Genomic DNA, 24,735 nt, shown 5'->3' with positions numbered 1-24,735 from the left:
TGTAAGTAAGGAGGAAGCATAGTTGTCAACTTTTCCCTTTTCTTGCAAGGAATCCTATTTGGAATAAGGGAATTTCCCTTTAAAAAAGGGAAACGTTGACAGTTATGGGGGGGAGGCGAGAGGGGGCTGACTAAGGGCAGGCTGAGTTTGGCTGAGTAGTGCCCCATTTGCCCTGATGGACCAGCTGCTATTGCCCTTCAGTTTTCTTTCCAGCCCTTGGGACTCTTCATAGGTCACCCCCTCTCTCCCCAGGGCAGGCCAAACCACTCATCAACACTGCCTTCCTCAAGCTGTTTTTCCACAGCTGGAATGCATCCTTGTTCTGCAGATGGGGAACAGAGATTGTGTGTGTGTAGAAACCTTCTGACTTTTGGATGTAATCTACTATATCAAAGGTAAGTCGTGTCCATTGCACCACCCACTTTTGGCTTCTTGCACAAATACCCACTACTGACACCTGGGCTGAAAAAGGTTCCCCACTATTGCTATGCCTCATTGACTCAATGCTGTGTCCCACTGACATGTTTAAAAGAGGAAGGTAATCGTGCATATTAGAAATGTGGCATACATAAAATTTTAATTCTATGGTAACTGATATTAGCGAAGATGTCTACCATAGCAATCAAGATGCTTTTTGATGCATACGTATCTTTGAAGAAAGGATTAACTGGTCACTCCAGCATAATCCAATAAATACATATAATCTCCTTAAAAGTATTTGGAGTGGGGGATTGTTTTTACAATTACATGTATGTAATTTTAAAGATATCTTACCTTCAAGTGTTTGGTATATATGCAGTCCAGCTGGAAGAAGCTTTGCAAGGCTGAGAACAAGGTTTCCTTCCCAAAATTCCAACAACTATTCACAAAAAGTGAATATATTTCAGAAATGCAGATATGGCTACGTAAATCATGTTGTTTATAAACAATTCACACAAGTAGCTGTGGCTCTCCTGAAGGATGCCATAGTACTAAATAATTTATAATACATAAGGGTCATTTTATAGTAATCCACTCTACAAGTTACTAAAGTACATATCAAAGTATGTAGGCAAACAATCTTGCTTGTTCTACAAGCCTATTATTACTAAAGAAACTTAAACTCAGTGAAAGTTTGGGGAAATAGAATAACAGCAAATACCTGAAATACCAATTGCTGAAGTTCTCCCAGTGTTTTTCTCTTATCAATCGTAAGATCTAGAACACTTTCCTTCTGAGAAACTGCTGGGTGCAGAGCTCCATTGTAAAATTTATAGTGAGAAAATATATGGAGATGTAAATCAATATTGTTGTTTGCCAAGTCATATTCTGCCCTTTAAAAAGTATTAACAGAAAAGCATGTTCAGTGGAAAATCTGAGCACAATTGAACAAAAATCTTAATTTTCTTACAAATCATACCTTCAGAAACTTCCCACAGTAAAGACAAGTTGTTTGATTTGTATCTTACTTCATAAAATATCATTCTAAAAGTCTTATTTATTTTTTACTAATTATGCATGTTGCACTGTGCTGGAATTTTATAAGGAATTTAATATTTTCAAAAAGTGTAATTGATTCTCTGATCAGAGAAGGCTCTCTGATCCAGTGAAGACTTCTGTGATTACAATGGAGAAAGGTAATTTGGTTGATTCCCCATTCCTTCTGCGCCCCTGCACAGATATCCAATTGCTCAAGAACATTGGCGGAGATTCTGGAACAACATGGAAAGTGGCAAGGGATGTGGGGGGCTTGCAGAAGAAAGCTGTGGGTGGCTTGTTTTTGCAACTATCCCCTCCCCTCCCCTCCCTTGCCTTCCCGTTCATAGAAGCCTGCACCGGAACAAAAAGCTTCCAAGACTGCAAGATGATTGTATGATCTTTGCAATCCTGATCAGAAGCCCTGCATGCACTACACACCACACGTTTGTCATCAGAGCTGACGTACCTCTTCTTCTGCAGTTTGATATTAGCGGCATCCATTTCATTCAAGAGATGGATGGGGACCCGGTATCTTGGATTTCCTCGAGCTGTGTCAAAATAAACTAATTAATTGAATAACTGAAAACACATATTAAAAGGGCTAGGAAGTGCTGAAATTCGGATTTTCATGCATATCCTTTTTACATCACTAGGGTACTCTTCCTCTGGCTTACAGTTTATTAAACTACAAACTAAGAGAATGTCACTCAAAAACTTCCATTCCTCAAAAAAGATGCTGAAGGATCATGGAAATCCCCAACGCTAACTGCTCAGAACACAACAACTGTTTTGGTAAGACTACAATCCTCACAACACTTAATAACAAGTTTTGCTACTGAAGTCAGTGGAACATTCTGATCTATGTTATTTCAACATTTGTCTCTAAAATTTTGTCTTTTTAAACCTTATACAAACTGGTACTTCATGACTGTTTAATAAAGAGGAAATAACCAAAAGCAATATGAAGACACAAAGCACACACTATACTTTTTGTACCTTCAGATGGTCTTGTCATTTGGGATTGTCGATAGAACAACATGTAGGCACTCTCATTCCCCTGAAACTGTTTCTCAATCTCTTGCTCTCTGATTGGCTGGACTTTGGAGTCATTCAAATCAAACCAATGGGATTCGGATGAATATTCCCGTAAACCTGTTGTTGCTTTTTCTGATGACATCTTTACCTCATGGTTCTGAGGGATGCTTTGGGATGTTGATCCAAAATGGAGTTTATGACGATCATTCAGCTTAACTTTGCTTTCATCAGAACTTAGAAGAAATGTTGGATAATGACTCTGCAAAAACTAAAGGGTAAAAGAGAAAGGGGGTGACAAAAAGGTCTTATTAAAATCCAGTTTAAAATGTTACAACTATCAATTAATTATACTTACTATCAATTAACTTCCTTCAGATATGAACTGTATTTTTCTGAATTTGGCTGCCTGAGCTGCTCCCACCTATTCTCTCACATTGTATCTTCAGAAGTTCACTCTTCTGTTTTCTGCTACTGTATTTGGTGTTACACCCTTAACCATATCTAAAATTAGCTGCAGATTAAAGTAACTAAAACAAGTCAGTATCATAAGCCAAATTTGAAGCTGGCTTAAAAATAAAAATAAAAATCATAGTTATGCCTAACTAGTTTGTTCATGTTTGGATGTTAATGCTAACTTTTGGTTAGTCAAAACCAAAGGCAAAATTTCCATTTCCCAACAATTCCTAAGATTTATGAGCTGCAAAGAAAAGGGCTGTTCAACATATATTGGCCTTCCCCAACTTTTATTTACCTATCATTACTAATGGAAGAAAATGTGTTTAATATATTTTTTCTCTTTATATGTAGGGAAGCATATGTAAGATCCATTGGAAACTTGGAGATTTTCTGTACCCTTCATTGTTATATTAGTTTGTACTTGGTCTCTTTTCCATAATCTGAGGAAAGGCTTTGATAGAATCAGTCAATCAAATACTCAATATGGTCAACCAACCATTAAAGAAAAAACAAAATATAAAAATAGATCACAGCTTCACAGGAACAAAGGTAACAAAGTTAAGAGCTAACAATCTTTGTTCAGTGTTGCAGCATATGCTCCTGGTTTGACCACAACGTAAAAATCACACCACCCTATATAAAAATCAAATATTTTAGCTCTGTGTTTAGCTAAATCAATGCTTCTGGCATACTATTTGTCAGGGAATGGCTAGACAGAGGGGTGGTGGGAAGCACCAGCTGGGGAACCAAGGGAAAACCCAAAGTACAAAAGCTCAGAGCCAGAGGATTGGTAGTGGGACACAGAGAAGAGGTCAGAGGGAGAGGATTGGGAGGAGGGGCTGGATGCTGAAGGAGCAACAGGGTTCAGTGAGCAGGAAGAGCCGGCGACAGGGAGCAGTCCAGACACTGAGGCTGACACCGAGGCTGCGGGGTCAAGAGGCTGCTGAAGAATCCAGGGACTTTCCCGCTGCAACAAACTCCCCTCCCCCCTGATCTTCAAGAACAGAGAATAATGAGGAGAGCAGAACAGAAACCAGAGGTGTGCAGACACAATTTGAGTGTGCTTGGGAAACATCTGGGAGAGGAGGAGCCTGAGAAAGGATGGAAGGCAGGGACCTTCAGTCCTGGCAACTGCTCCGTAGGAGCAAGACCTGCTGGGAAGTGTAAAACAACAGGATGGCCACTCATGCCACAGGAAAATCACCACTAACTCAGGTAGTATCACTTTCTATGTTGAACTGTGTAAGATGTAAAGTGCAAAAGGATTAAAGCCAACAGAGATAAAACAGAATTATCTTCAAATACCTTCCGTATTGGTCCATGCTGTTTACGGTATTTCTTGTTCCAGGACACACTTTTTTTCTCCAAAAGTTTCTGTGCCAACCGATCCACAGCAATTTCCTTAGACTCTTCCTACAATATTAGATAACTATTGACTGATCTGCAGACTCTAAAATTAATTATTACTCAAAATGGGACAGGCAAGTGCTAACAGAGGGGCCAAATCGGGTTCCAAACATGGTCCCTTCCCCCATTATAATACAGCTCACCTAATCACTCCCAAACACAAACAGATCCTTTAACACACCCTCTGAACTGTGAGCACCAAAGTGGCTTTTAAAAAAGTTCCTCTTTATGTACCAACTACTGACTCCATGACTGTCTTGGTTCATGTATAAGAGTCAACAGCTGAAGGACACAAGTGGGAAATTGTTTCAAAGACAAATCTTGTGTTTGCTTCTCAGTTTTGCTAACTTGTGTAACACAGAATATTTTTTTTACACACAAAAAGAAAATTATTTTAACGCACATAAAGTTCCAGCAGATCTTGAACTTCAATATTTAAAAAGAAAAATCTGAAATGTTCAGTCTCAGAGCTGAACTTAAAACAGCAGTGTTGAAATGTACAGTTTAAATACATATCAGCTTAAATATAATTAAGGAGCATGAAAGGTATTCTGGCGTACCCTACCTCCAATAAGATGTTTCTTAAAATTCGTAATGGATTTTCCTTCTCTTTTGCATTTTCAATATCTTTCAAATCCTTATCTTCATCATTCATGTTGCTTTCCTCCTCCAAGAGATCAAAAATAACTTCAAAAAAGAAAAAAGAACTAGAAAGACAGAGCTGTGCATTCTGTTATGCCAAAGGAAGGCTAGCATTTTTTAAAAGTCTATCTGCCTTCCACTGATTATCATGTAGTACTCAACTGTCAATATTTCATGCTTTTTATTAAATGTATTATTAATGTATATCAATACCAATTCTCACTATTGAACCTTCATGTAAAATTGTGCTCTACAATGCAACATATATGAGATTCCTTGCCTCAGAGATGAAGTTTTGGTCCTGAAATCATGTAAAATCTGATACAGAGAACTCAGAACCTTTAAATACTAGAAATCATTTATACTTATCTAAATAATCACATAAGATGCTTTAGGAGGGAAGTAAATAATCAAATCTAAACTTATATGATCTCGTCTCTTTATATAGAGTAACTGAGAAAATAAAAAAGGGGAAACTCATCTATACACTGCGACAGGAACTGCATTTAACAGTCTTAGGCATGAAGATACAATGGGATAACTCCCATATATGTGGTCATCAGCTCCTTGGAGGAATGATGATTTATGCTTTACTCCAGTGTGTGTTCATATAAAAATGCCTTAATTCTTTATTTGCAAAGTATACACATATAGAAATCAACTTACTAGCACCTGCCAATTTCCTAGTTCATCAATATCTCTGATGTAAACATGATAATGTCCTCCATAACAGCCACCTTTGTGTATTATAACAGAAAAGAGCTCATACATGTATTTGAAATCATCCACTTCAGTCTTAAAAAAAAAGACAACAATAATCAAAAGCTATTTCCACAACTGAGGTAAAAACAATCAAAGACAGAGCAAGAAAAACAGAATGCATTGAACTGGAAATATCAAAGTACAGGCCATTACATGGATATTCCAATGTGAGAGATACAGCTGAGTGTTTTGGGGCACTTGAACATTTATAATATAAATAGCCACCATCAGGAACTCTTCTCATCCATTCCTCCATGGTGTGGACAACCTACTTGCTCCAGGTTAGACTCCTGCACGGTTGTGCACAGTCACTGTCTTTTTGCCTAACATATCTCAGACAGGGATGCGGGTGGCACTGTGAGTTAAACCACAGAGCCTAGGGCTTGCCGATCAGAAAGTTGGCGGTTCGGATCCCCGAGACAGGATGAGCTCTCGTTCCTCAGTCCCAGCTCCTGCCCACCTAGCAGTTCATAAGCACGAAGTGCAAGTAGATAAATAGGTACCACTCTGGCGGGAAGGTAAACGGCGTTTCCGTGCGCTGCTCTGGTTCGCCAGAAGCGGCTTAGTCATGCTGGCCACATGACGCCAGCTCCCTCGGCCAATAAAGCGAGGTGAGCGCTGCAACCCCAGAGTCGTCCGCAACTGGACCTAATGGTCAGGGATCCCTTTACCTTTACCTCAGACAGTTGTGGTAGGGATTAAATGCGGTGAACCATGTATGAGACCCTGAGCTCCTTAAAGAAAAGAGTGGGGTGTAAGTGCAATAAATAAATGTTTGACTAAGCAGCCTTAAGGGATACTATAGTAAGATATGTACCTCTTCTAACCTTTACAGTAAGAAACTGGACATAGAATTAAGTGAAGATTGTACCAGTAAACAAGAGCACAGCTTCTGCAATTACCCCCAAATCACCCAGCAGAAAACATTAATGATTCAAAGTGATGAAAATTTAGACACATAAAAATAGTTCAACCTGCTCACAAAAAGGCTTGAGGTTTATCCGGATTGGAAATGCATAGCTGCTTATTTCCTTGTATCGTTCACACTTCTCGAAATTGAAGTTAAATCTCAAGAGGGAGATTGTGAGAAACGGAGGCAACTTGCGTAGTTTAGCAGACTGTAAAATAAGTAAAACGTTTTTAGGAAAGTGATCATATTTTGGTGACCAAAGCTATGTTTTTCTATTTTTTATTTTATTTTATTCCCATTTTAATGCATTTTATTTTATTTGTATCTTATTGCTACTAGTACAATTGGGTGGAAAGGTGGAATGTAAATTTTACAAATATAATGATAGTCCATGAATAAGACAAAATACACGGGGGGGGGGGGGAGATCCAAAGAGAAGACAGCTTAGCCTAATTTTGCAAGGTAAGATTATACAAGCAAATATATATAAATTAAAACATACAGATTTTATTCATAATCATTAAAAGTACTTAACAAGAGAATATATTTTAAACATTCTGGAAAAGTTAAAATCATCTCATATTTTCACACTCTAGTAATCCATATTCGACAATAAGAACTGAAAGCAGGTCTGCACCAAGTCCCTACATTTGCAGGAGGATCATAGTTCTGCAATATATTTATTTCATGAAGCTCCTTTAAATTTCAAGGGAAGTAGGACTTTCAGAAATGCAATAGAATACTTGCCCTTCCCACGATCTATGTCAGCCTTCCCCAAGCTGAAGCCCTCCAAAACATATCCAGGGCACCATTTTGTTTTTTTTGTTTTTTGTTTTGTTTTTATAAATATTTTTATTGCTTTTTTCAGATACAAATATAAAGTCAGATATATGAAGAGATAACAGTAAGAAGAAAAGAAAAGAAAGAGATCCATTTTTCCAAGACATTTTTTCATAACCAACCGGACTTCCCCACATCTCCCTCACCCTGCATTCTTTACAATAAAGATATCAGCAAATTATTACCTTGTTTCATGCATTCCTTTGTACTTTCAAATAGTTATATTTTATGTTTAAGATACTTGTTGTTAGATTACTTTGCCTTAAAATAAATATAATATTACTTTAAACATTAGTCTTTTCATAATTATAACTTAATTTCCCATATACCGAATCTTATTGCTGAAGCAAAATTTTCCAAGTCACGCAAAACTCTTAACATTCATCCAGGGCACCATTTTGAAGAGGGGGGACCTGAGCATCTTGGAAGAATTCCCACAGCTCTGCATATGATTACAAAACATTTCACTGGCCATTTCTCCCAATTACAACAAGAATAAGTTTCCATCATCTAGAGTGCAACCATCCAAGCACATGACACAATGAATGGATTAAATGAATTTTGCGCAGAAGATAATTAGCCTTATTTTAGGATGTTATATACTCAACATCTGAGTAAACAATACTTGTAAAATACTACCTTTGTGGCTTCAACTAATTTATTGCATGCTCCACACCGATACAAGTTATCTTTCTCAAAATGTTCTTCTTCCACATACATATTCCACAAGGCTTCCTCCAAGCCAGATACATCTTTGACAGCAACTGTTAGGTCCAAGAAATCCTCCTACAAAGCCGAGCAGAGAGGAAAGCCCTCCTTTAAAAATGTATTTTAAAGACATTATGGACTTATTTATATAGCTCATAAGAAAACTACAACCCGAGTCCACCAATGCCAGGAAACAATGGTTAACAGGTTCAGAACAAGTCAAGCTAACTTCAAACCTTGATTTACTATCCTGGCCTGTTCTGAATATGGCAACCAGTTTCCTGGTGTCGATAAAATGGGAAACTACTGTTAAATGGAAATTTTCCTGTTTTTCTGCTTGCTAGGGCTGTGTGGGGTGAAAGACTTGTTCATACCTTGGCTTATTGTATGGTTATTTTGACTCAAAAGCTGTGTCAATTATGCATAGCAAAAGTTAAAAATATACAATTGCGATTTGCATTGCAATCCCAAAGATCTTTGAAATTTTGGGCAAAGGTTCAGAACTGGACTAGTTTCTAAGATTACATTTGTACCATAATGTTTATTTTAAAACATTACTAATTCTAATAATCACATCGAGTTCTGAACAACAGATAGCTGTATTGAGAAATTTTAACTTGACTAAAATTTGATCTGCACATTTCTAGCGGGACTGCATTGCTAAATGTGAAGCTGCAGAGGACTCCCGGTTAAAAATTTGTCACTGGAAACACAAGAGAGCGCACAGAATACTGTTCTGAAACTTTCCCATGGAATTACCTGTCTCTCACTGACATTCTTGCACTCTTTACAGACAATGTGATTAACAACAGTCCCATGGTATAACTGGTTTATTAGATTATGACCAGAGGTCCCAACAAGGGAGGTTTCTAAAGCACTGAATAGAATCCGATTTAACTCCTGCACATCATGTTGTCTCATTTCCTGCAAGATAAGAGATTATTTTAAAAAAAGAACTGACATTGCTTGAAAAGAGTTTTCCTCTTCATTTCAATTAAGATCCAATTATGCAAATTAACCTAATTTACAACGTCCCTAAAGCTCTTGCCACAGCAGTGCTCAACAGATGTCATGTTAACCCAGCAGTGTCTTTTTTGTGGTTGCTTATCTGTCATTTTAGTTTGTTCTTCTGGTGTCAGGGACACCCACTAAATTGGAATCTTTGTGGCCTTTCCAACTGATAGCTATATAACATGAACTCCCATTATGGGATGTCCTCATATCTACTAGAGGAGGGACAGCCAATGTGGTGACTTGCAGGTGTTGCTAGACTACAATTCCCACTGGCTTTTGGCCATTAGCCTTGCTGGTTGGGGCTGATGAGAGGTGAAATCTAGTAACATTTGGAGAACATCACATTAGCCATTCCTGTGCTAGAGTATGGTCTGCAATGGAACTGTGGCCTAAAGCACAATTCCCATTTTAACTGTCTGAGCATCTTTCATGTGTTCCAAAGGCGAGATGAAGCTATATTGAAAGCAACATATGAAAGCATTTTAAGAGCGCAAACATGTCATGAACTACCCCTAATTGTTGGGAAATTATACAATTTTAATATTTTGCCTTTCATTTCCTATTACAAAAACATACCTGAAACGAAAGAATCTTCAAAAATAATTATGCCCTTAACATGTATGCCTACCAATTAAAATTAATAAACTACCAATGAAATTAAAGTTTGAAGACCTATGAAATATTAACCAGGAAGGAGGGAGGAACCACCTCAAAGGGTTGGATCCTTCCCAGTATCTTGCCACCCCAAGCCTCTCCTGAGGGTCAGGAGACTATGATGAATGGGGTGGATTATAGGGGTGTGGGTCGAGAAGCAGAGCTGTGGACCATCCCTCCCCTAGGCTAATATATGGCTGACAATATAGGCAGCCAGGCTAGTAAAATACTTCGGAGGAATTTCATACAAATGTTAAAGGTTTTAAAAATTGTCAACATTATTAATAAATTATTTGGCAAATGTAGTGATACCATATAAATATTCATATTCCCTTCCTTTATGAAGGAAACGGATATTTACCTTCAGTGAAGCTCTGAACAAAAGTAGTTTGACAAAATATACTGTTTTTATTTCCTTTTTTTCTGGAGGAAAAGGAAACACAGGGAAAACCACCTTCAGGGCGAGCGATGCTATCAATGAATACTATATTGTACCTCATTACTATTCCATCCAAAGCTGTCAGTGAGGTCTGTTGTAGATGCAGCATGTTGATCTAGGAGCAGAAGTTGGGCAAACAACCGTTGGAGCTGTAATGGGATTATTCGAACCTAAACAGAAATGATCATAAACTTTAAGAAGCTGACTTTCCATTAACCTTCAAGGAACATATTTATTAAATTAAAAAAATTACATACAGTGGTACCTCTGGTTACGAACTTAATTTATTCTGGAGGTCCGTTCTTAACCTGAGGTACCATTTTGGCTAATGGGGCCTCCCGCTGCCGCCAGCGCGCGATTTTTGTTCTCATCCTGAAGCAAAGTTCTTAACCTGAGGTACAACTTCTGGGTTAGCGGAGTCTGTAACCCGAAGTGTTTGTAACCCAAGGTACTACTGTACTGCCTTTCATTAAATACCAAGTCAGTATACAAAAACACAATTCAATCCAAACAATTCAATGTACAATAAAAAAATCTAATAAAAACAAAACATCACATTTACAGTAGCTAGAAATCTTCCAGCTGTAATCAAAGATGAGGCAAAAATTGAGTAAATGGATATATTTTAAGCAGCCCATTAGAAGTTCACCACAGTAGATACCGTATTTTTCGTCCTATAGGGTGCACCGGCCCATAGGACGCACCTCGGTTTTTTGGGGGGAAATGAATTAAAAATATATATATTCCCCCCCCCCCGCCCTGGCTGCCGCCCCAAGCCTTGCACTCACCTGCCCGAAGCACGGGGCACCCTCCGGAGGGCTCCCCGTGCTTCGGGCGACAGGCTGCCGCCCCAAGCCTCGCGCACCCGGCGGGACCTCCTGCCGGGCGTGCAAGGCTTGCGGACACTCGCGGGGGCTGCAGGCTGCTGCCCACAAGCCTTGTGAGCCCGCGGGAACTCCCACCGGGCTTGCAAGGCTTGCGGATAGCTTCCTGAAGCCTGGAGAACGAGAGGGGTCAGTGTGCACCAATGCCTCTCGCTCTCCAGGCTTCAGCGAAAGCCTGCATTCGCCCCATAGGACGCACACACATTTCCCCTTCATTTTTGGAGGGGAAAAAGTGCGTCCTATGGGGCGAAAAATACGGTACCTGCACTATTTCAGAGGGGAGCTCACTCCACAGCCTGGAAGCCACAACAAAGAAGGCCCTCCTCCAAGTTGCTTCAAGATGAACCTCTGCAGGCTACGGTATAACTAACAGCATCTGCATGTGGAGGAGCGGAGACGCGAACCCAGTTCCCCAGATTACGAGTCCACCGCTCTTAGCCACTACACCACACTGGCTCTGAGCTGATTGAAGTATAGAATTGAATACCTTTGATTCAGGCTTACTGTTGTCTTCCAAAGAACCAAGTTCTTCAGGGCCTATAGAAAACAGTGCTTCTACAACAAAAATGAAAAATACCAGTATGAGAACAAATCTCCTACCAACACCACAATTATAAAGAAGTGTGCAAATAGAAATGTTAACTTTCTAAATCAGTCTTTATTTTTCTCCTTTGCCCTCCAAATGGGTTTGTATCACAATTTCCATAGGCACGAGCTAGCATGATCATTTTGCTTTTGTCCATTCCCCATGGGACAAAAGGTTTATTTATTCTGAGGAAGTTGTCAGTGTTGGTCCTTGCACAATTTGGCTTTTTTAAAAAATAGTGAGATTGCAGAGTTTAATGTCTGTTCAAAGAAAGCAGACAAAAAGGACCATTTTAATACAGTGGGAAGCAAGCGAGCTCTGCCCATTCATCCACAGAAAGATGAGATGATCTAATAAGGAAAAGCTAAGTCTGAGGCACACAGACAACAGACATGAAACAGAAATATTATTCGGATTCAGAATCAGGCACTGTGGTGATGACCAACTTACATTAACAGGCAAAACCTCAAATCAATTCTGAATAAAACAAGTCTATGCTACAGCTCTGGATCAACAGTTAGCCAACTAGCCTAATAATTGATGCCGGAAAAATATCAACACTCTTACCCAAATATACTTTTCAGAGTATACATTTGTTAACTTTCATTATGCCACACAAGCCTTTTTGTTACTTTCAACCTTTGTATCTTTCATTGTGCATTTTACTCAATCCTTAGATACTCTGGTCTATAATCCAATACAACATTTAGAAATACATTTTTGAAGTTTTTTTCCCATTCATTCCTAGGTTATATAGTAAGAAAAGTAAAGTAAACTACTTTGTGTGAAATAACACAAAATCTGGCTTTCAGAAAAAGCTATTTTAAAATGTTAAAATACTGTACAGTACCTCTAAATTCTGGTGTGAATAGTAGAGTCTGAAGAAGTGAATTAAGGTAACAGGTTCCACCCTGATTTTTTATTCCACTTAAATTGGTGCTTTCTCTAGGAACAAGCTGCTCAGCATCTTTGTGTTTTGATTTTTGCTTCCCACATTGATTGTTTGACAAAAAGGAGAAGTCTTCATCAAATAAATTTCCAAACATTGTGAAATTATAACACAGACCTTTAAAGAAGAAGATAAAATAATCTTTTACTACAGAACTTTCTATTTTCATCAATTATGTTACACTGGTGTTATCTGAAAAAATATCCATATTTTAAAGTACAGTGGTGCCTCGCAAGACGAAAAGAATCCGTTCTGTGATTCTCTTCGTCTAGCGGTTTTTTCGTCTTGCGAAGCAAGCCCATTGACGGATTAGCGCTATTAGCGGCTTTTAGCTGCTTTTAGCGGCTTATCTGCTGATTGGATCAGCTGATAAGCGGCTTAGCGGCTTAGAAAAAGGGGGGGGAGGAAAAAAACCCCGCAGGAACTCGCAAGGCATTGTCGTCTTGCGAAGCAATCCCATAGGAAATTCATTTTGCGAAGCACCTCCAAAACGGAAAACCCTTTCGTCTAGCGGGTTTTCCGTCTTGCGAGGCATTCGTCTTGCGGGGCACCACTGTATTGGTATTTTTACTAAGCAGTAACTTATCAAGGCATATATGGAAATACCTGGTAAACTGATGATCTGTAATATCTTGACATATGGCAAGAGGAAGTTTACTGCTCCACTAACCAACCTATTTTTACTTAAAGTGCAGATTTATCCTAATCCATTTATTTTATTTACTTATTTCATATTCTTTTCAGGCAGACCTCAAAAAGTGATTACAACGATAAGCATTGATTTAAAAAGGTTATAACAGAAATGGCAGGGTGGGATTGACTTGTTTAGAAAAAGCTGTTACTGCATCTTTTTCATTCCCCCTCAGGACATGGTGGCTATTTAGATTTGCCCCCTTGGTGGCAGTTGTGGGGAGGAGAGAGGAACCACTATGGGAGCCGGCTGTGGTTCCTCTAGCATATATATTGTCAGGACATTACATATGCCACTTAGGACAGAGTTATCAAGTACAGTCATACCTCGGGTTACAGACGCTTCAGGTTGCGCGTTTTTGGGTCGCACACCGTGCCAAACCCAGAAGTACCAAAACGGGTTACTTCCGGTGCGCACACATGTGCAGATGTGCAAAATTGTGCTATGCGCAGAAGCACTGAATTGCGACCCGCATGTGCACAGACGCGGCGCTGCGGGTTGTGAACACTGTGGGTTGCGAACATGCCTCCCGCCTGGATCACGGTCGCAACCCGAGCGTCCACTGCAGTGACGTAGCGTGGGGGGTGCAGGGGGGGGCCGGCCGCACTGGGTGCAACATCTGGGGGGGGCACTCGCACTTGCAGCTCTCTGCCCCTACCTGGCTCACTCACTCTAGAGGGAGCAAATTACTTGCCTTGCCCCGGGTGCTGACAACCCACACTACGCCTCTGGTCCATTGTACCTGGAAAGTCCTTTATACCCACACTGTGAAGCAACTCAAGCAGCTCCAAGTGGGAGAAGACATGTTTTGGAGATTTCCATCAGGAAACAGAAGCAGGGGGGAGGCAACTAGGTAGAAGGAAAGGAGAAGCCAGGGCAGCACCTGCCTGTGAAAACACTCCACGCCCCACATCGGGACCCGCCTAAGGCCCAGCCCAGCTGCCCTCTGCGGCGTGGAGGGGAAAGCAGGTGGGTTACTCAGAGGGGCAACATGCGCCCCCGTGCAAGTATCAGGCCCAGAAAGACTGGGGAAGAAACCTGCCTCTGGTCCCCCTCGCGCTCCTGCCCTGCGGGGGCTGCCACCATTCCGCCCTGCGCCTTCCCACGGAGAAACGGTCCAGGAAGGCGGCCTCCTCTCCCCGGGCAGCGCAAGAGGCGACGCGAGGGCCCCGATTCGCGGCTGCCTGTGGGAGCAAACAAGTCCCCGTTGTCAAAGGGGCCGGGAAGGATCCGGCCGGGACTCTTCTCCCTGACGCGTTTCCTCTCCGTGCGAATGCTCGGTCACGTGAAAAGCGACAGGCAAACAACACACCGCCCAGGCCCCCGGCGCAAGCACCTCACTGAGGACTAGGCCCGTGACGAGGCCTGCAACGCCAGCCTCCGAAAGGCCGTTTCACTGCTCCCCCCTGCCCGCAGCCACGGGGCGCTTGAGGGGGGGGCAGCAGTCGCGCACCTCAGCAGCAGCAGCAGCAGCGCCACCGGCCCAGCCCGGCCGCTTCCCTCTCGCCTGCGGAGCCGACGGCGCCTCGAGGAAGAAGCCCGAAAGCCGCCCCAAGGCCGCTGGGCTTCCTCTGACCTGCAGAGGTTGCTGGGAACTGTAGTCTCCCCCCGGCTTCTCGCCCGAGCGCCGCCCAGCCGGCTGGCCGCAATGGCTTGTGGGAGTTGTAGTTCTTCCAAGTGCTTAGCCGGTTCACGTAATTCCATCTGTTTCAGTATTTTAACTTTTGTGTGTTTCAAAGAATGGCTGTGAATTTTTCTCGATTTCCTTGCTTTGCTTTTTTGCAAGCCGCTTTGAGGCTTTTTATTTTTACAATCAAGCGGTGTATAAATTTCTAGAAGCAAAAAAATTAGTATGTGGCACGAAGCTAGTTCAGGCTTCTGGTGGGGTGAGAATGCCCCCCCCCCCCCCAGTTTCGCTCGTTATTTTTCTTTTCTCCAGCTATTCCAGGTATAGCTAAACATGGTGTGTGTTTGTATGTAGAGGTGCAAATAAAGTGGGGGGCGGGGGAGAACAGATTTGTAATGGATGTATGATGTTCACCTGACAAAGGATGTTATATTGATACTAGCTGTCTCTGATATATTTTACTTTTATTACTGAACAACTTTAGTTACTGCATTGGTTATCAAGACTTGCATGTTATTGGTTTGTAAAAATTAGTGGATCTAAAAATTAGAAAAACAGCTGGAACAGAGTATCAAAAACAGAACAGAAAAACAAAACAAATATCTAGGCATTTAAAATAAGTACATTTGTCCATGGATTGAGTGTCAGAGTCCAGATTCAGAAAAATAAATGTGTGTGTGTGTGTGTGTACAAACACACACACACATTATTCTTGAGAATGTTGAGGTTGCTTGTGTAAATAATAAAGAGATGCCATATCATCTTGTTATACAGAGCCCAAATTTCCAAGCCGTGCAAGATTCCAGGCATGCTTACCCAGAGTCCAGGTTTCTTTGGGGGGAATGAAACAGTGGTAAATGTGTTGTCTTCATGATTCATGGTTTATTTACACATATATGCAACCTGAGCCTATGATGGAGAGGTTCACAGCATGACAACTCCAAGAGGATCTTGATTCTCCCATAGCTGCAGCCCTGGGTTCAAACAGAAATCAAACATGCTCCAAAAATAGGACTCTGACCCTCTCTCCAGTTTGTGGCATTTTTTCCCTAGGTCACACCCTGCAAACTCCAATCCTAAACTTAATTCTGCTTCAAACTCTGTTCTTGGTCTTTCAGACTAACTCTGAGTTAGTTCCCATTTGTCATCTGGCCCAGAGTCCCTTCTTTTTGTCTTTCCTAAGGGCTCCTCACCTTCTCTTTGTCTTCTATTTAATGGCCCATCACCTCAGGAGATTTTCTGCACATGGGAAGCTGTTTTGGGCTGTCTTTGAACACTGCTAAATCCAGTGTCTAGCAGCCAGTCTTTAACACTCCAAGCATTGATTAACTTCTAACATTTTTTGGACCCAGGAATTTTGGGGAGTCTAGAACCCACAAACTCATAACATTATAGAAAGAGTTTGGGGTAGTGTTTCGACTAAGAAGCAGTATTTAAAATGCTGTTTCTAATTAATGTCTTTTTGCACATGAAAAAATGTACTTTTATTTTGAAAGAGACTCTGACTACCTTGTAATGTAAATACTGCAGGTTGGAGATGGGTCTGGGGCTGACACTTCAATATCCATGAAGAGGCTACCTTGAACTGGCCAGTACAAGACTGCATGTTACCTTACTCCACACCTCACACACATGTTTCCCATGAGTGGGTAAATGGAGGACAACTCTGTTGTGGGAAAGTGTAGCTGTGTGTTTGAAGGTACAAAATAACCCTGAAACACATTACAGGGTAGATGAAAACCTCTCCCTCTTAACCCCAGACCACCTCCTACCCGCAGTATTAGTAGTGGATTACATTACAAGGTTGTCATAGTAGGATACGGTTTCTTCCCTTTCAAATTAAAACCAGCATTTTACATTCTGCTTGAGTGATGTTTGATATAAAGCTAGAGCACAAGTGAAAGACTCCATGTGAAGCTGTTCAGACACACACTAGATCATATAGCTGTATCCAATGCTATTTTTGTTAAGTTGTGGGTGAACATATCAGACGACACAGCGATTCTTCAAACAGCTCTTGTTTATTCACAGGCCAGAACAGAACTGAACTAAAGGGTTCAGCCAGCCTGCTTATATAGAGCTCCACTACAACGCAACAGTAACCACTTTCTGTAACTATCCAATCACTGAACGCCACTTTCAATCCCTTATTTGCATATGTGGACCTGAGTGAAAACTATCTACAGTATCCCCCTGCTGGCCCAGGGTGAGAACTTCAGTACATAACAATTTTTCTAGAAAAAGAGGTGCCAGAACTCACCATGAACTCACCCTTGTTCTAAATGTAACTTGAAAAAAGAGACATCTTTAATATAAAAAAAATGTAAAAAGTAATTACTGTAAAGTAATTATAATGGCAATGGCACTCAGCTGAGAAGTGCTGGAACTGAGATCTGGCAAGTTATGGCCCCCCCCCAAAAGCCCTGGCTGTACCCATGCATGCTGCCTTGTTCTCTCACCGCATAAATTTGAAAGGGCCTAGCCCCTTCATTGGAAATATGATGGGGGGCACCCTACTTGGTGCTCTTGGCTGTACTTATTGCATGGCAGTGAAGTCATCCAGGACTTTCAGATCAGAACACGTTGTTTCTAGATAGCATTGAGACTTGGGCATCTCTTTTTCTATACAGTATATAAAATATTCAGCAACTTTTTATTTTTATTTTTCTCAGAACTCTGGTACAATTTCTTACTGATTAACAATCTCCAGTTGGGGGGGTGTTGTATATAAAAGATAGCTCTGGAGCTAGCTTGTTTACCCAGTTTAGAGGTGAAGGTACCTTAGCACATTTTACAAAAGCTGTTTAAAACAATAAAGAACAGGATGATGAATGAACAAGTTCTAGTTAATATAGCTTGAGAACAGCCACTATAAAATTGAGTTAACAGATTAACCTAGCATGAATCAACACAATCAGCTTGAATTTTAAATGCATTTCTTCCTATCCATAGGGAGGTAATCAGTTCAAAGTCTGTTGTTTTAACATTTGATCCAATTTCAGGGAGATATATACTAAAGTCCTGATGCAAGGCAGCAATGTGATATCTAACCAAAGTTTAATTGCTAGTCAGATATTAGTACAGCCAGAGGTAAATAGAGGACAGGACTCTTGGACCTTTTATCTATACCGTTCCTTTGAAATATGCTCACCTTAAAAGAACTATAACTTTTGTGCCTATTCTGCAGCATGAATGAAGAGAGTGCCATTTTGCCCTTCAATTCAGGCAGCAAAACGTTCCGGACCAGTCATGTGCTCCCATTTGTACGAACAATTGATATTAATTAATCAGATACAAAAACTGCTGGCTTCTTTTGCAAAATAGTCACTTCAAGAATTTAGTCTTACCTAATGCACCGTTTGTTTTAAGTTGCTTTCTTTTTAAGACATGTCCTCTTCATCATTGCTGGCCAACAGAAGACAGACAGGATTAGAAAGACAACAACAACAACAATATCCTGCCCAAGAGTGGTTTCCCCACTCTGGGAGGCTTACAGAATGTATAAAACAAAATAAAACATCCAACATTAAAAACTTCCCAACACAGGGCTGCCTTCAGATGTCTTCTGAAAGTTGTATTGTTCTTTATCTCCTTGGCAGTATTTAAAACATGGCAGCCCAATCCTGTGCATATTTACTTGGAAAGAAGACATTGGAAAGCAATGACTAGGATTGCATTTATATACTGGGAAGTATCACTTGTACTACTTGTGTGCATGGACAGTAAATGCAGAAAAGAGGGAGTAGATGATGGTAATGGGAAAAACAAAATACTGTCCTGTAGTAATTGATGCAGAGGTAAGCATGAATGCATTAATCCTGTGTTCAGTACCTCTGGACCTATCAGGCAGGTAAGGGCAGAGAGTGGGATCATAAGAGAGAAAGACACCTGCTAGCGTACTAGAAATAGCTCAAAAATAACCTGCTTTGAAATAAAGCCAAAGTGATGAGCCAGCCATCTTGGCTAAGAAATCTAGACCAACACACCTTTATCATGAAGAGTAGGTAGATGGAGCTTTCAGGCTTAGAAGTGAGGAGGGTTATTTTTAATTTTTATTGTGTACCCTAAAACACTGTATGTTGATGTAGCAGTCACATAATATTGACGACAGGGGGGAAAGTCACTTCCCTTTAAAAATGTTAAAGGCACCTAACCCAGCACAAAAACTTCTATTTATTTCTAATAATTTTGTCAAGAAATAAAAATGTTACAGAAATTAATTGCTTTTTCCCTTTAAGTAACACACAAATGTTAAAGATGGCCTGTACAGCAACAAAAACCCACCTATTAATATGAAATTTGACAGGCTTCATTCTGTCTGAATGGGTACTATGCTCCAAATTTCATCCAATTCTATCAGAAATGTTGTAAGTTTATAAATATTTATTAATTTTCCAATTATAGTCCAGGAGGAAGTAATCAGGAGCTTCAGAAAATGAGGTGACATTTCACCTCAGATGCAAACCGCATAATGTCAAATCATGCTGAGGCAACCTGTTATCTGAGCAAACAAAAGTGAGTTCGAAGGTGAATATCTTTATTTTATTATTTATGCACAGCCCTATTAGCTAGTATAATTGGTAGGTAGTTCCCCTCTAATATCATGCAGAAGATCCACTTTAAGAGCGAAAAGGCAGGAGTCAGAAATCTCTCTACTTTCATGGCACACAAAACACACTAGACTCCATGAAATTTCATTAACTAACTCAAATTGAAGACTGCTTAACTAAAAGTCTTTTATATAGATCTTTTAAAGCTTTGCTTCCATGTATTTACTACACATGAAAAAAGATATAGCCCGTGAGGTTATGTGCCCTGCTGCCTCCATTGTTCATATAACACATACACATTCAGTGACAAGTTAGCTGTAGGTGCTCCATACTGGCAATCTAATTTATTCTGGGGAGCTACTTCCTTTTACATAAGCACACCAAGCCCAATCAACTACAGTGGTGCCTCGCAAGACGAAATTAATCCGTTCCGCGAGTCTCTTCGTCTAGCGGTTTTTTCGTCTTGCGAAGCAACCCTATTAGCGGCTTAGCGGATTAGCGCTATTAGCGGTTTAGCGGCTATTAAAGGCTTAGCGGCTATTAAAGGCTTAGCGGATTAGCGGCTAAAAGGCTATTAGCGGCTTAGCGGCTTAGAAAAAGGGGGGGAGCGGAAAAAAATCGGAACACTCGCAAGACGTTTTCGTCTTGCAAAGCAAGCCCATAGGGAAAATCGTCTTGCGAAGCAGCTCAAAAACGGAAAACCCTTTCGTCTAGCGGGTTTTCCGTCTTGCGATGCATTTGTCTTACGGGGCACCACTGTACTCTGAAGTGAGGCTTGAGCCCTCAAAATCCAGTTTAGATTACCAGACTTTGAGAAGTATAGCTTAGGTTTTACACACACACATCTCATCTCCAGTGTGTCAAATCTCCCATTGTCATGTGTAGTTTGGCCCTTGGGCTGAGCTGATTTCACAGCAGAACTTAGGTTAGTTTAAGCTAACCTCTGAGCATGTCCATAGTTAACAGCTTTTTGTCTGTGCAACACTCCAGTTTCTTAGCACAGAGGCAGACCAACAGACGGAACTATGGCTTATCAACTCTGATCATAGCTGTCAACCTTCCCCTTTTTTGTGGGAAATTCCCTTATTTCAGCGCCGTTTTCTGCTGCTATCCCGGATTGTTAGAAATCCCGTAGACTGTCTCCGGGACAGGTGAGGCTGCTGATCCCTTATTTTCAAATCTGAAAGTTGACAGCTATGACTCTGATATTTCCCCCGACCAAAGTAAGCACAAAACATGGTTTAAACCCGCATTCAAAATCACAGTTTCTGCTACTGGTGATCATAAGCTATGTTTTAATTATTATTTATTCAATTTGTATACCGTCCTTTATCAATCACAGGGCGATTCAGAACATAGAAATACAAAATGAGAGCATAAAATACATAAGAAAAACAAACCAATAACTCCCACCCCACACTTAAAAGGGCCTAGAATGTCAAGCAGCCAAAGGCCTGGTTAAGGAGTAGCGTTTTCGCCTGGTGCCTAAAGATTCCACAAATCTCATGGAGGGGGCACACAAAAATGGGCCTCAAATGAGGATTTCAGGGTCTGGGTTGGTTCATATGGGGAGACGTGGTCCTTGAGGAAATGCAGTCCTGAGCCGTTTAAGGCTTTATAGGCCAAAAGCTGTGCTTTGAATTATGCCTGGAAACTAATTGGCAGCCAGTGCAGCCGGACCAGGACTGGCGTAATATGCTAAAGCCATCTTGCCCTGGTGAGCAACCTAGCTGCCAAATTCTGAAGTTTCTGAACATGTAATAATCTAATGAAGAAGACACCAACTAGAGTACAGACGACAGGAGTTAGGCTGTCTCTGTCCAGATAGGGGCCCAGCTGGGCTACCAGCTGAAGCTGATGGAAGGCACCCCATCTATAGCAGGCAGCCTCCTATCCATCTGGTTTAGGGAATCACCCACTAACAGTGCCTCAGTCTTATCCAGACTGAGCTTCAGGTTGTTGGCTCTCATCCAGCCCCCCTTCCTTTACAGACTTATCACAAAACCACAGTTTATAATCACATTTTGATCTGGTCTCTGAACTGTCATGTCTCTTATCAGCAGCTTTCCCTAGCTGTTACAAAACCTGTTTTTACTACTTTGCGCTTCAGATTAGCCTATCGCTTCCTTTCCTGATCCTTCCTAGTCAGGGCCTTTTGTTAGTTCATCAATGAGCTGTAGCATTGCACCATTGCTTATGGTGCTTCATTTTCAGGGCAAACAGGAGGGCTTTCATGGCCATGAACTTTCAGCAGATCATGTTGGACTAATGATTAATGCAGACGGGTAGAATATCTGGCTTATAGACTAAAGCAAGATTCGTTTTTTATTCCTGCGCTAAACAAGTACACAATACAGAAATACACAAGGGTTTCCTCTTATTGACAGACTTTTTCTGGATGAAGAGATGGCTTATCTTTTCCATCGGCCTATCCACTTGACTGCATGGCTTCTGATTGCTATCATTAACTTTACTGAAGCTGGGAAGCTGCTGGTGATACCTCAAGATGGAAGCCACTGGCTCAGCATGAATGCTGTTGTCAAGAAGCTCAGTGAAAAGGGTCATGAGGTAACAGTGGTGGCACCAGAAATTAATTTGCTCTTAAAGGAATCGAAGCATTATAAACAGAAAACCTACCCAGTGCCGTACAAAAAGGCAGATCTTGATGCTGGATTTCGAAAGTTTGCTTCCAACCTTTTCCGTAAGGTTTCTTTTCCTTACACAATCCTTCAAGAATATCAGAACAACATGTATATAATAAATATGTTTTTCGACAACTGTGACAGCCTTCTGAGGAACAAAGAAATCATCAAGTACCTGGAAGAGACTCAGTTTGATGCGCTTTTCACAGACCCAGCTTTGCCATGTGGAGTCATCCTCGCTGAACATCTTTCCATCCCTTCCATATACTTCTTTCGTGGATTCCCATGCAGTTTAGAGCATGCGATTTGTAAATCTCCAAACCCTACTTCCTATATCCCAAGATGCTATACCAGGTACACGGACCAAATGACTTTCATCCAACGTGTGATTAATCTGTTTGTCAATTCTGTAGAAACATCACTTTTTAAAACTCTGTATAATAAGTATGAAGATATAGCTTCAGAATTTCTACAAAGAGATGTTCACTTACCAACACTTTACAGAAATAGCTCTATCTGGCTTTTACGGTACGACTTTGTATTTGAGTATCCCAGACCTGTGATGCCAGGTATGGTCTTCATTGGAGGGATAAATTGTGAAGAAGGCAAAATCCTGCCACAGGTACGTCCATTACTTTTTATTCACAAATTCTTTAAGGATAAAAATTGCATTTAAGTAAGAAGTGCTTGTGCATGTAATAGTACACATAAAGGATATGAATAATAAATTGCACATTGTGAACGTCAGTCATGAGGGTTACATTTGCGTTATTTCCATAATGAATGGAACATCATCCAGATAACATTGCAAATGAAATCAAATCGTTCAGAATACACCAAGTGATAGAATTTAAGACATGGCTCCAAAACTAATGTTGCAGTCTTATGCACACCGACTCAAGAGCAAGTTACATTTAATTCAGTGAAACTTACTTCCAGGTAAACACACATAGGATGCTAGGGGTATATTATAAAAGAATGTTCTGATTACACTTTGTGAACTAGGTAAAAGTCTGGTTTATAGTTGCATGGATGACTGGCTGCATAGAAACTATATCAGAGTTGCTAGGGTCTTCTGCGTAATTGCTGGGAGAGGTCAATGGGACTTATTCTGAATAGACGTATTGTGCTGTTGGAGTATGTTTTGTTGGATGTGTTGCAGCCGGTTGGACTTGAGCATGTGGTGGCCAGAAATTTGCACAGTTAAAATTTGTGCACAGTCTGTGCCCATTCCTGTAGTCTGATCTGGCCACAATGACACATCTTAGTTACATCCTGTGTGGATTACTGCGGGGTTGCCTTTGAAATGTAGTCAGAAACTTCAACTGGCCCTAAGAGGTGCAGACAAACTGTTGACGGGCTGGTAGTAAGGAGCATATGACCCTTGTTACAGCAGCTCCACTGGCTACCAGTCTGTTTCTGGCAATGGTAAACATCTGGAATTCCTAATAAACTGCAAGTCTAATGTCCGTTAGATATGTCTACAGAGTTCCCATGAAGAAGATACAAATTATAATGACATACAAATTCCATTGCAAACACACATTTTAAATGACCAGTTTCCTTTGTTACGGACAGAGGATATAATACTTGATCTATCCACTTTGCAGTTACCTCTGGCTCCCTTTCTCCAATGACAGTCAAAGTGCTCAAATATAAATGTCTTAATTAAATTAGGTAATGGGGCTTGAGGCTTTTGTAGGTGGAGCACACCTATCCTGATCTCTTGTGATAAGCATGGTAATGCTAAAGGTACCTAAAGCAGTGCCATAGCTAGAGGGGGGGCAGCAGGGTTAGACAGGTGTTTTGCCCCAGGTGAAGCCTCCAGAGGGGCACCACAGAGGCTCCCAGCCTGTGTGTGTGTGTGTGTACACAAATGCTTGGGTGGGTGGGTGGGGGTGCAAACTGGGTTTTTGGCCCCAGGGGAAATACAGCCTATCTAAACAGCAGTGACATTCTGAACTAATAAACGTGAAATGAATAAATACGATTGACTTAAAAATGCTAAAATGATTCCAGTTGTATGCCCTGTATTCCTTTGTGGTACTTATTCCTTTGATAAGGTATAGGTTGGATTCCTACTGTAGGTCAGGCGTTCAGCAGTTGGACTTGATGACTCGGTGGGCTTCGTTCTCATTCTACATGGATTTCTTATTCTACCTAGGCTGGAGTTGTGGGCACAAAAAAGAAAACCACATACTTCAGCATTTTTAACTGAGGAAGACAACCTTTACAGTGGTACCTCGGGTTAAGTACTTAATTCGTTCCGGAGGTCTGTTCTTAACCTGAAACTGTTCTTAACCTGAAGCACTACTTTAGCTAATGGGGCCTCCTGCTGCTGCCACACTGCTGCTGCACAATTTCTGTTCTCATCCTGAAGCAAAGTTCTTAACCTGAAGCACTATTTCTAGGTTAGTGGAGTATGTAACCTGAAGCGTATGTAACCTGAAGTGTATGTAACCCGAGGTACCACTGTATTTC

At 40.9% G+C, this 24,735-nt stretch overlaps 2 protein-coding genes across 9 annotated transcripts in view; one reads left to right on the top strand and one right to left on the bottom strand.

The window, feature by feature from the left end:
• Positions 1-15,017, bottom strand: part of USP40 (ubiquitin specific peptidase 40) — a 44,723-nt gene extending 29,706 nt beyond the window's left edge. For 3 of the 6 annotated variants that reach the window (XR_014518578.1, XM_083472062.1, XM_083472066.1), the window contains exons 1-14: positions 14,889-15,017; positions 12,646-12,861; positions 11,697-11,764; positions 10,382-10,495; positions 8,978-9,142; positions 8,150-8,296; positions 6,735-6,878; positions 5,665-5,793; positions 4,922-5,023; positions 4,255-4,362; positions 2,455-2,761; positions 1,925-2,006; positions 1,142-1,313; positions 775-859 (exon numbers count right to left, since the gene is read on the bottom strand). Coding sequence is in view for 5 of the 6 variants with exons in the window: in XM_083472062.1 (XP_083328188.1) it covers positions 775-859; positions 1,142-1,313; positions 1,925-2,006; positions 2,455-2,761; positions 4,255-4,362; positions 4,922-5,023; positions 5,665-5,793; positions 6,735-6,878; positions 8,150-8,296; positions 8,978-9,142; positions 10,382-10,495; positions 11,697-11,764; positions 12,646-12,841 (1,819 nt within the window). In the remaining variant the exon portion in view is untranslated. Of the gene's footprint in view, positions 1-774; positions 860-1,141; positions 1,314-1,924; positions 2,007-2,454; positions 2,762-4,254; positions 4,363-4,921; positions 5,024-5,664; positions 5,794-6,734; positions 6,879-8,149; positions 8,297-8,977; positions 9,143-10,381; positions 10,496-11,696; positions 11,765-12,645; positions 12,862-13,350; positions 13,943-14,159 lie in introns of all 6 variants that reach the window. The other 3 variants (XM_083472064.1, XM_083472065.1, XM_083472063.1) reach the window with 3 other exon arrangements.
• Positions 15,018-21,370: 6,353 nt separating this feature from the next.
• LOC310693125 (UDP-glucuronosyltransferase 1A6-like) lies at positions 21,371-24,640 on the top strand. 3 transcript variants are annotated; one of them, XM_083474855.1, is made up of 2 exons: positions 21,371-22,876; positions 24,342-24,640. In XM_083474855.1, exons 1-2 carry the CDS (start codon positions 22,019-22,021, stop codon positions 24,504-24,506), a joined length of 1,023 nt encoding a protein of 340 aa, XP_083330981.1. In that variant the 5' UTR covers positions 21,371-22,018; the 3' UTR covers positions 24,507-24,640. The 3 variants fall into 3 exon arrangements, with proteins under 3 accessions (XP_083330981.1, XP_083330983.1, XP_083330982.1); XM_083474857.1 differs by having other exon boundaries at positions 24,318-24,448; XM_083474856.1 differs by having other exon boundaries at positions 24,324-24,446.
• Positions 24,641-24,735: the final 95 nt, after the last annotated feature.

This window comes from Podarcis liolepis (genome assembly GCF_965112155.1).
Source record: "Podarcis liolepis genome assembly, chromosome: 1".
NCBI lineage: Eukaryota > Metazoa > Chordata > Lepidosauria > Squamata > Lacertidae > Podarcis > Podarcis liolepis.
Note: the sequence above shows the minus strand (reverse complement) of the source record. Positions and strands in the feature narration are given on the sequence as shown.

Excerpts from the sequence above, each read along its gene's own strand:
- LOC310693125 (XM_083474855.1), top strand. The coding sequence starts at position 22,019 with ATGGCTTATCTTTTCCATCGGCCTATCCACTTGACTGCATGGCTTCTG. Across the intron at positions 22,877-24,341 it reads AAGGCAAAATCCTGCCACAG|GTCAGGCGTTCAGCAGTTGG; the intron begins GTACGTCCATTA and ends TTCCTACTGTAG.